This window comes from Pristiophorus japonicus, chromosome 6, assembly GCF_044704955.1.
Source record: "Pristiophorus japonicus isolate sPriJap1 chromosome 6, sPriJap1.hap1, whole genome shotgun sequence".
Classification (NCBI taxonomy): domain Eukaryota; kingdom Metazoa; phylum Chordata; class Chondrichthyes; family Pristiophoridae; genus Pristiophorus; species Pristiophorus japonicus.
In genome coordinates this window covers 113501760-113513456 of record NC_091982.1, presented here as the reverse complement: position 1 = coordinate 113513456, position 11697 = coordinate 113501760, and the positions used below count along the sequence as shown (strand labels likewise).

At 53.7% G+C, this 11697-nt stretch overlaps 1 protein-coding gene across 1 annotated transcript in view; it reads right to left on the bottom strand.

Moving 5' to 3' along the window:
- Positions 1-9311, bottom strand: part of taf9 (TAF9 RNA polymerase II, TATA box binding protein (TBP)-associated factor) — a 15957-nt gene extending 6646 nt beyond the window's left edge. The window contains exon 1 of the mRNA XM_070882140.1: positions 9227-9311. Coding sequence (XP_070738241.1) covers positions 9227-9262 — 36 coding nt within the window. The 5' untranslated portion in view covers positions 9263-9311. The remainder of the gene's footprint in view (positions 1-9226) is intronic.
- Positions 9312-11697: the final 2386 nt, after the last annotated feature.

Here is an 11697-nt window from a genome sequence, read left to right as displayed (position 1 = left end):
CCGCGACTCTCTCTCTCTCCCCCCCCGCGACTCTCTCTCTCCCCCCCCCGCGACTCTCTCTCTCTCCCCCCCCGCGACTCTCTCTCTCTCCCCCCCCGCGACTCTCTCTCTCTCCCCCCCCCGCGACTCTCTCTCTCCCCCCCGCGACTCTCTCTCTCTCCCCCCCCGCGACTCTCTCTCTCTCCCCCCCCCGACTCTCTCTCTCTCCCCCCCCCGACTCTCTCTCTCTCCCCCCCCCCCGACTCTCTCTCTCTCCCCCCCCGACTCTCTCTCTCTCCCCCCCCGACTCTCTCTCTCTCCCCCCCCGACTCTCTCTCTCTCTCTCCCCCCCCGACTCTCTCTCTCTCCCCCCCCCGACTCTCTCTCTCTCCCCCCCCCCCGACTCTCTCTCTCCCCCCCGACTCTCTCTCTCTCCCCCCCGACTCTCTCTCTCTCCCCCCCCGACTCCGCGCTCTCTCTCTCTCTCTCCCCCCCCGACCTCGCTCTCTCCCCTCTCTCTCTCCCTCCCCCCGACCTCCGCGCTCTCTCTCTCTCTCCCCCCCCGACCTCCGCGACTCTCTCTCTCTCCCCCCCGACCTCCGCGACTCTCTCTCTCTCCCCCCCCGACCTCCGCGACTCTCTCTCTCTCTCCCCCCCCGACCTCCGCGACTCTCTCTCTCTCCCCCCCGACCTCCGCGACTCTCTCTCTCTCTCCCCCGACCTCCGCGACTCTCTCTCTCTCCCCCCCCGACCTCCGCGACTCTCTCTCTCTCCCCCCCCGACCTCCGCGACTCTCTCTCTCTCCCCCCCCGACCTCCGCGACTCTCTCTCTCTCCCCCCCGCTCGCGACTCTCTCTCTCTCCCCCCCTCCGCGACTCTCTCTCTCTCCCCCCTCCGCGACTCTCTCTCTCTCTCCCCCTCCGCGACTCTCTCTCTCTCCCCTCCGCGACTCTCTCTCTCTCCCCCTCCGCGACTCTCTCTCTCTCTCCCCCTCCGCGACTCTCTCTCTCTCCCCCTCCGCGACCTCTCTCTCTCCCCCTCCGCGACTCTCTCTCTCTCCCCCTCCGCGACTCTCTCTCTCTCCCCCTCCGCGACTCTCTCTCTCTCCCCCTCCGCGACTCTCTCTCTCTCCCCCTCCGCGACTCTCTCTCTCTCCCCCCTCCGCGACTCTCTCTCTCTCCCCCCTCCGCGACTCTCTCTCTCTCCCCCTCCGCGACTCTCTCTCTCTCCCCCTCCGCGACTCTCTCTCTCTCCCCCTCCGCGACTCTCTCTCTCTCCCCCCTCCGCGACTCTCTCTCTCTCCCCCCCACCTCCGCGACTCTCTCTCTCTCCCCCCTCCGCGACTCTCTCTCTCTCCCCCCTCCGCGACTCTCTCTCTCTCTCCCCCCTCCGCGACTCTCTCTCTCTCCCCCCCTCCGCGACTCTCTCTCTCTCCCCCCCTCCGCGACTCTCTCTCTCTCCCCCCCTCCGCGACTCTCTCTCTCTCCCCCCCTCCGCGACTCTCTCTCTCTCCCCCTCCGCGACTCTCTCTCTCTCCCCCTCCGCGACTCTCTCTCTCTCCCCCCCACCTCCGCGACTCTCTCTCTCTCTCCCCCTCCCCGACTCTCTCTCTCTCCCCCCCCGACTCTCTCTCTCTCTCCCCCCCCCGACTCTCTCTCTCTCTCTCTCTCCCCCCCCGACTCTCTCTCTCTCTCCCCCCCCGACCCTCTCTCTCCCCCCCCGACCCTCTCTCTCCCCCCCCGACCCTCTCTCTCCCCCCCCCGACCCTCTCTCTCCCTCTCCCCCCCCGACCCTCTCTCTCCCCCCCCGACCCTCTCTCTCCCCCCCCCCGACCTCCGCGACCCTCTCTCTCCGCCCCCGACCCCCCGACTCTCTCTCTCTCCCCCCCCGACCTCCCCGACTCTCTCTCTCCCCCCCCGACCTCCCCGACTCTCTCTCTCTCTCCCCCTCCGACCTCCCCGACTCTCTCTCTCTCCCCCCCGACTCTCTCTCTCTCCCCCCCGCGACTGACTCTCTCTCCCCCCCCCCGACTCTCTCTCTCCCCCCCCCCCGCGACTCTCTCTCTCCCCCCCCCCGCGACTCTCTCTCTCCCCCCCCCCGCGACTCTCTCTCTCTCCCCCCCCGACTCTCTCTCTCTCCCCCCCCGCGACTCTCTCTCTCTTCCCCCCCCCCGCGACTCTCTCTCTCTCCCCCCCCGCGACTCTCTCTCTCTCTCCCCCCCCGCGACTCTCTCTCTCTCCCCCCCCGCGACTCTCTCTCTCTCCCCCCCCCGCGACTCTCTCTCTCTCCCCCCCCCCGACTCTCTCTCTCTCCCCCCCCCGACTCTCTCTCTCTCCCCCCCCGACTCTCTCTCTCTCCCCCCCCGACTCTCTCTCTCTCTCCCCCCCCGACTCTCTCTCTCTCCCCCCCCGACTCTCTCTCTCTCTCCCCCCCCCGACTCTCTCTCTCTCTCCCCCCCCGACCTCCGCGACTCTCTCTCTCTTCCCCCCCCCCGACACTCTCTCTCTCCCCCCCCCGACTCTCTCTCTCTCCCCCCCCGACTCTCTCTCTCTCTCTCCCCCCGACTCTCTCTCTCTCTCCCCCCCCCGACCTCCGCGACTCTCTCCCCCCCCGACCTCCGCGACTCTCTCTCTCTCTCCCCCCCCCGACCTCCGCGACTCTCTCTCTCTCCCCCCCCCCGACTCTCTCTCTCTCTCCCCCCCCGACCTCCGCGACTCTCTCTCTCTCTCTCCCCCCCCGACCTCCGCGACTCTCTCTCTCTCTCTCCCCCCCCGACCTCCGCGACTCTCTCTCTCTCTCCCCCCCCGACCTCCGCGACTCTCTCTCTCTCTCTCCCCCCCGACCTCCGCGACTCTCTCTCTCTCTCCCCCCCCGACCTCCGCGACTCTCTCTCTCTCTCCCCCCCCGACCTCCGCGACTCTCTCTCTCTCTCCCCCCCCGACCTCCGCGACTCTCTCTCTCTCTCCCCCCCCGACCTCCGCGACTCTCTCTCTCTCTCCCCCCCGACCTCCGCGACTCTCTCTCTCTCTCCCCCCCCGACCTCCGCGACTCTCTCTCTCTCTCCCCCCCCGACCTCCGCGACTCTCTCTCTCTCTCCCCCCCCGACCTCCGCGACTCTCTCTCTCTCTCCCCCCCCGACCTCCGCGACTCTCTCTCTCTCTCCCCCCCCGACCTCCGCGACTCTCTCTCTCTCTCCCCCCCCGACCTCCGCGACTCTCTCTCTCTCTCCCCCCCCGACCTCCGCGACTCTCTCTCTCTCTCTCTCCCCCCCCGACCTCCGCGACTCTCTCTCTCTCTCTCTCTCCCCCCCGACCTCCGCGACTCTCTCTCTCTCTCTCTCCCCCCCCGACCTCCGCGACTCTCTCTCTCTCTCTCTCCCCCCCCGACCTCCGCGACTCTCTCTCTCTCTCTCTCCCCCCCCGACTCTCTCTCTCTCTCCCCCCCCGACCTCCGCGACTCTCTCTCTCTCTCCCCCCCGACCTCCGCGACTCTCTCTCTCTCTCCCCCCCCCGACCTCCGCGACTCTCTCTCTCTCCCCCCCCCGACCTCCGCGACTCTCTCTCTCCCCCCCCCCGACCTCCGCGACTCTCTCTCTCTCCCCCCCCGACTCTCTCTCTCTCCCCCCCCGACCTCCGCGACTCTCTCTCTCCCCCCCCGACCTCCGCGACTCTCTCTCTCTCCCCCCCCGACTCTCTCTCTCTCCCCCCCCGACCTCCGCGACTCTCTCTCTCTCCCCCCCCGACCTCCGCGACTCTCTCTCCCCCTGAAGAGAAGAATTTCAGCAGGAGTCAAATGGATTTTTTGTAGTTAGTGGTATGCTGCAGGAACTTGGCTTGTTTTCCACATAAACTAATGATTTGGTCATGAGTATCGAGGAACTAATATCAACCAGGGATATTCGATTTACAACCATCATGGAGAGTGAGAGGAGAAACCAAGAGAAATGTCTTTACATCGAGGATTGTTGGAGCATGCCGAGATTCAGCGTGGATACGGTCTGCTTAACAGCCTAACAGCCTAATCTTGGCCAGCACTTCACACCCGCAAATTTTGTATCTCGCGTATCATGCGACCCCCCAAATTTAGGTTACAATTTAGGTCTTCAAAAGTCGCATGATACGCGAGTATATACGGTACTTGCTTTGGAGGCAGTTCAGAGAAGGTTCACTAGGTTGATTCCGGAGATGAGGGGGTTGACTTATGAGGAAAGGTTGAGTAGGTTGGGCCTCTACTCATTGGAATTCAGAAGAATGAGAGGTGATCTTAAGGAAATGTATAAGATTATGAGGGGGCTTGACAAGGTGGATGCAGAGAGGATGTTTCCACTGATGGGGGAGACTAGAACCAGGGGGTATGATCTTAGAATAAGATGCCGCCCTATGTAAAAGAGAGATGAGATATGGAGAAATTTCTTCTGAGGGTTGTAAATCTGTGGAATTTGCTGCATCAGGGAGCTGTGGAAGCTGGGTCATTGAATAAATTTAAGACAGAAAGAGACAGATTTTTGAGCGATAAGGGAATAAGGGGTTATGGGGAACAGGCAGGGAAGTGGAGCTGAGTCCATGATCAGATCAGCCATGATCGTATTAAATGGCAGAGCAGGCTCGAGGGGCCGTATGGCCTACTCCTGCTCCTATTTCTTATGTTCTTATATTAGACTCTGCTAATAAAAATAAAGAAATCTGGGCAATTTGGCAAGTTTTGAAACTTTAGCTGCATCGGAAAAGCAGGCAAATTGTTTTAATGGCTTTCACAACCCCCCTTGTATCCAAATCTGCATCATTTGCCAACTAGTATAAAAAAAAAGGTACTCAACTGCCAGTTTTGATAAAGTTATGGCAATTCTAGTAATTTATCTAACATCAATACAGTGCAGACTGGACAGGTTTAAAAAGAAAACTGGGAGGGAAACATTTATGTCAATAACATCTAATGCCTATTTTTCTATTATCAGAGAACATGTGGGAGGGCAGTGGAAGTAATCAGCAATAATGCCCATTATCTATTACATAAAGTGAGAAATAAAATTACTTTTAAGAACATAAGAAATAGGAGCAGGAGTAGGTCACCTGGCCCCTCGAGCCTGTTCCGCCATTTAATAAGATCATGGCTGATCTGATCATGGACTCAGCTCCACTTCCCTGCCCGCTCCCCATAACCCTTTACTCTCAATCGCTCAAAAATCTGTCTATCTCCACCTTAAATATATTCAATGACCCAGCCTCCACAGCTCTCTGGGGCAGAGAATTCCATAGATCTACAACCCTCCGAGAAGGAATTCCTCCTCATCTCAGTTTTAAATGGGCGGCCCCTTATTCTGAGACAATGTCCTTTGGTTTTAGTTTCCCCATGAGTGGAAATATCCTCTCTGCATCCACCTTGTCTAGCCCCCTCATTATCTTGCATGTTTTAAAGGCAAATTATTTTAAACCAAACCAAGTTAATGTTAAATTCTATTTTTTTTTAAATGTATAGTTTACTATGGTACATGGACGCAAATGAGGTTGGCTTGTTGCACAGAGGAGCAGCCAAAGGTATTTATTCTCTCGATTCTTGGTGCTGCGACTAGTCAGATCAGCAGGACGGTCTGAAAACAGATTGATAATTCCAATTTTATAAACTCATTCTAAGCGAATGATTGCAACAGAAAATTCTTCAGCTTCTCATAAGAGCAGAACACATCTTCAAATTTTCTACATGGCCATTGTAAGGAGCCCAAGATTCAAACTGTGAATGTTGTGTGCACTGTCCACACAAGCAATAAAATTCAGGTGATGTCCAATACAGATGAAAATCTAGCAGACCAACTAGAATGGAGGGAGCGAGTTCCATTTCCAATTAAACTCAATTTCAACTAATCTTCTGTTACAGAACAACTTGTATTTAACGTAGTAAAACACCCCGAGGCACTTCACGAGTGTTATAACACAAAAAATAAATTTGACACCGAGCTACACAAGAAGAAATTACGGCAGCTTGGTCAAAGAGGTAGGTTTTAAGGAGTGTCAGAAAGGAGGAAAGAGAGGTAGAGAGGCGGAGAGGTTTAGGGAGGGAGTTTCAGAGCTTAGGGCCCAGGCAGCTGAATGCTCAGCCACCGATGGTTGAGCAGTTATAATCAGGGATGTTCAAGAAGGTAGAATGTGATCATGGATAGCTCGGGTGATTGTGAGGCTGAAGGAGATTACAGAGATAGGGAGGGGCAAGGCCATGGACGGATTAGTAAACAAGGACGAGAATTTTGAAATCGAGGAGTTGCTTAACCGGGAGCCAATGTCAGTCAGCGAGCACAGGGGTGATGGGTGTAAGGCATGTAAAAGAGGCTGAATACCAGTGACATCCCTAGCACTATTTAAGATACAAATATTCAGGCAGGAAATTGTGTTAGGGAAATTGATGGGATTGAAAGCCGATAAATATCCAGGGCCTGATAGTATGCATCCCAGAGTACTTAAGGAAGTGGCCCTAGAAATAGTGGATGCATTGGTGATCATTTTCCAACAGTCTATCGATTCTGGATCAGTTCCTATGGGCTGGAGGGTAGCTAATGTAACACCACTTTTTAAAAAAAGGAGGGAGAGAGAAAACTGGTAATTATAGACCAGTTAGCCTGACATCAGTACTGGGGAAAATGTTGGAATCAATTATTAGAGATGAAATAACAGCACATTTGGAAAGCAGTGACAGGGTCGGTCCAGTCAACATGGATTTATGAAAGGGAAATCATGCTTGACAAATCTTGTGGAATTGTTTGAGGATGTAACTAGTAGAGTGGACAAGACAGAACCAGTGGATGTGGTGTATTTGGACTTTCAAAAGGCTTTTGACAAGGTCCCACATAAGAGATTGGTGTGCAAAATTAAAGCACATGGTATTGGGGATAATGTACTGACATGGATAGAGAACTTGTTGGGAGACAGGAAGCAGAGTGTTGGGATAAACAGGTCCTTTTCAGAATGGCAGGCAGTGACTAGTGGAATGCCGCAGGGTCCAGTGCTGGGACCCCAGCTATTTACAATATACATCAATGATTTAGATGAAGGAATTGAGTGTAATATCTCCAAGTTTGCAGATGACACTAAACTGGGTGGAGGTGTGAGCTGTGAGCAAGACGCTAAGAGGCTACAGGGTGACTTGGACAGGTTAGGTGAGTGGGCAAATGCATGGCAGATGCAGTATAATGTGGATAAATGTGAGGTTATCCACTTTGGGGGCAAAAACATGAAGGCAGAATATTATCTGAATGGCGGCAGATTAGGAAAAGGGGAGGTGCAACAAGACCTGGATGTCATAGTATATCAGTCATTGATAGTTGGCATGCAGGTACAGCAGGCAGTGAAGGCGGCAAATGGTATGTTGGCCTTCATAGCTAGGGGTTTTGAGTATAGGAGCAGGGAGGTCTTACTGCAGTTGTACAGGACCTTGGTGAGGCTTCACCTGGAATATTGTGTTCAGTTTTGGTCTCCTAATCTGAGGAAGGACATTCTTGCTATTGAGAGAGTGCAGTGAAGGTTCACCAGACTGATTCCCCGGATGGCTGGACTGACATATGAGGAGAGACTGGATCGACTGGGCCTTTATTCACTGGAGTTTAGAAGGATGTGAGGGGATCTCATAGAAACATAAAATTCTGACAGGGCTGGACAGATTAGATGCAGGAAGAATATTCCCAATGTTGGGGGAAGTCCAGAACCAGGGGACACAGTCTAAGGATAAGGGGTAAGCCATTTAGGACTGAGATGAGAAGAAACTTCTTCACTCAGAGTTGTTAACCTGTGGAATTCCCTGTCGCAGAGAGTTGTTGATGTCAGTTAGTTGGATATATTCAAGAGGGAGTTAGATGTGGCCCTTACGGCTAAAGGGATCAAGGGGTATGGAGAAAAAGCAGGAAAGGGAAAGGGGTACTGAGGTGAATGATCAGCCATGATCTTAGTGAATGGTGGTGCAGGTTCGAAGGGCCGAATGGCCTATTCCTGCACCTATTTTCTATGTTTCTGTGAAAACTTTGAATGTTGAAACCAGTCACAAGTCAACAGGATTCCACTTCATTACTCCTCCAGATATTTTCAGCAAAAGGATTCATATTCCTATGAACCAATTAATCAGCCACAGCCACCATCCCTTTTCTGTCCCTACAACATTCTAGAGAATTTAATACAATGCATAGTTTACATTTCCTCAAACAAGTAGGGATCTCTCCATACTATAATGAAAAAGCATGAAAGTAAAAGAAAACAAAAGTACAGTTGTAACAGCAACACTTGAAATGGACTACAAACTTCAGCCTTGGTTTAGTGGAAGCACTGTCACACATCAGGGCTCCGGGAAGAGCAGCAGCTCGGCCTGCACCCAGGCAGCGATCATGTGTGTCCCGGGCAAGTGGGCCTCACCCCAGGTTTTGTCTAGCACGCTACACGGAACTTCTTCACGGCAAACGAACCAAAGGTGGCAGACAAAACGTTACAAGGACACCCTCAAAGCCTCCCTGATAAAGTGCAACATCCGCACCGACACCTGGGAGTCCCTGGCCAAAGACCGCCCTCAGTGGAGGAAGTGCACCATGGAGGGCGCTGAACACCTCGAGTCTCATCGCTGAGACCATGCAGAAATCAAGCACAGGCAGCGGAAGGAGCGTGCAGCAAACCAGTGCCACCCATCCTTTCCTTCAACGACTGTCTGTCCCACATGTGACAGAGACTGTAATTCCTGTATTGGACTGTCCAGCCACCTAAGAACTCACTTCAGGAGTGGAAGCAAGTCTTCCTCAATTCCAAAGGACTGTCTATGATTGATGTCTACATAATCTTGGCCGACACTCCAGTGCAGGACTGAGGGAGCGCAGCACTGTCGGAGGTGATGTGTTTCGGATGAGGCGTTAGACCGAGGCCCCGTGGTTTGCTCCCCTTGGACTATTGGAAGGGCTGGGAAGTCCCCCCTGCCAATGAACAGAGATTATCTGCTCATTGTGGGGAGTGTTTGTGGGATCTTGCTGCGCACGCCTGTTACAACAACCCTTCAACAAGTATCGCTCCGGGAACTGGCAGCCGTCACCAAGCAAGTTCTTCCCCACTCTGACTCTCTGACTCGGGGAGATCTGCCGGCACCCCCTCTCCGGGGCTCCGGGGACAGCAGCCGCTGGGCCGCAGCCCGGGCACTGAGCATTGTGTGTGCCCCCCAAGTGCAGTCCCCGGGGGGCGGGAGCGCCGGCCCGTTGCGCGGGGACGGTGCCAAGCCGCCGCTGACACTCTACCTGCGCGTCCCGCGGTACGCTCTTCGGTGCGGCCATCTTCTCCCAGACGCCAAACTTCTACCGGTCCGCGGCGTCACTACCGGCGGGATGTGCGGGAGCCAATGAGACGGCGCGTCACGTGGGCCGGCCGGCTCCCAGACAGCGCTCCAATCACAGGCCGGCTCCGCGCGGGCAGCGCTCCAATCACAGGCCTGCTCCGGGCGGGCAGTGCTCTAATCACAGGCCGACTCCCGGCAGCGCTCCAATCACAGGCCGGCTCCGGGCAGCGCTCCAATCACAGGCCGGCTCCGAGCAGGCAGCGCTCCAATCACAGGCCGGCTCCGCACGGGCAGCGCTCCAATCACAGGCCTGCTCCGGGCGGGCAGTGCTCTAATCACAGGCCGACTCCCGGCAGCGCTCCAATCACAGGCCGGCTCCGGGCAGCGCTCCAATCACAGGCCGGCTCCGTGCAGGCAGCGCTCCAATCACAGGCCGGCTCTGGGCAGCGCTCCAATCACAGGCCGGCATCGGTGTGCACGCTCAGTGTCTTCACCTCTGCATGGTCCATATCATCATCATATGCGGTCCCTGGAACGAGGATGATTTGCTTCCACATGATTTCACAGATGTTTCAATGAAGGACCCGATGTTCCAGTCCTGAACTCCAGTTGATGGGGTGGAAGATGCCTTTGTGTGGATTTTTTTAACGTGTGGTGACCATTGCACACCAGCCACCACACGGGCTTGACAGACCTAGGCCTTTATCCAGTGGCAAGGGTTAACCAGGACGAATGGAGACCTGCACGGACTTTGCACGGTGCGCTGCGAATGAAGATCAAACAGTTAGAAATTATTGCCGCTACCAACACTTGATTCGCTGGCACCAAATTCCTCTGCAATATTTTAACGGAGATGTCAACCCATTTATTTTAAATCAGCTAACACGCATTAAAATTGCGGGCATTTAGTATGTGGCACCAAAGAAACCTGCCACTTGTCAGCCCGAGCCTAGTCCTGCTGCAGACTGGTACAGACTGGGTCGCGAACCGCTCCAGGAGCATTGTGTAACCAAAACAGAGAATGCTGGAAATAGTCAGCAGGTCAGGCAACATCTGGAGAGAGAAGCAAGCCGAGGACAGAGAGGTCAGGGTGGGAATGGAGCGGAGAATTAAAGTGACAGGCGACCGGAAACTCGGGGACTGAAAGGAGCTGTTCCACAAAGCAGTCACCCAATCTGTGTTTGGTCTCCCCAATGTAGAGGAGACCACAGCCTGAGCAGCAAATACAGTATACTAAATTGCAAGAATGGTGACAGACTAGTAAAAGGAGAGGTGCAACGAGACCTGGGTGTCATGGTACATCAGTCATTGAAGGTAGGCATGCAGGTACAGCAGGCGGTGAAGAAAGCAAATGGCATGCTGGCCTTCATAGCGAGGGGATTTGAGTATAGGAGCAGGGAGGTCTTACTGCAATTGTACAGGGCCTTGGTGAGACCACACCTTGAGTATTGTTTACAGTTTTGGTCTCCTAATCTGAGGAAGGACATTCTTGTTATTGAGGGAGTGCAGCAAAGGTTCACCAGACTGATTCCCTGGATGGCAGGACTGACATATGAAGAAAGACTGGATCAACTAAGCTTATAGTCACTGGAATTTAGAAGAATGAGAGGGGATCTCATAGAAACATAAAATTCTGACGGGATTGGACAGGTTAGATGCAGGAAGAATGGGCTAGATTTTCCACTTCACATCACCCATTTATGGCCCATATATAGCCCAAAACGGACCTCTATCGCCCGTTTTGAGCAAAAAGTAGAAACTAGGCCCAAAATATCGCCCGAAAAACAGATGCCTAAGTTTCCATTTTGATCGCCGAGAAGATCGCCGCAATTATAGGCCACACAAGGCCCATCCCAAGCTTCAGCACCTAGCATGCACTTTGCTGGGCCGATGTAAGGCCCAAAACAGTGCTGTGAAATAGTTGCTTTTTCTGGGCCTAAGAGAAGGAAAATGGGCACTACGGACGCCATTTTGACTTCAGTGGAAGGGTAGAGGATTAGTTGTGCTTTAATTAGAGAGCTAGTTGTACTCAGAATATTGAGACAGGGAATATAGATAGGTATTATTACATTATTTTTGTTAAATAGGTTTTATATAGTAGAGTTTACTGAGAGCTGTAAGTTTTCATATAGTTATCATTACATTTGGTTTTATATAATTAGGTTTTATATAATATAATTTAATGAGGATGAGAGCTGTAATTTTTCATATCGGTATTATTACATTGTTTTTAGTGAATAGGTTTTATATAATAGATTTTATTAGAAGGTGTTACTAAAGTACTCGTACATTAATAGAATGCTCAGATATGGAATAACATCTGTATAGTTGATAACTAACTAAGAGAGAAGACACACACAATGTATTGAATTAAATACATTTTTTTATTAACAAAACACAAATAAAAATGGAAAAACTATCCCTCCAACCCCC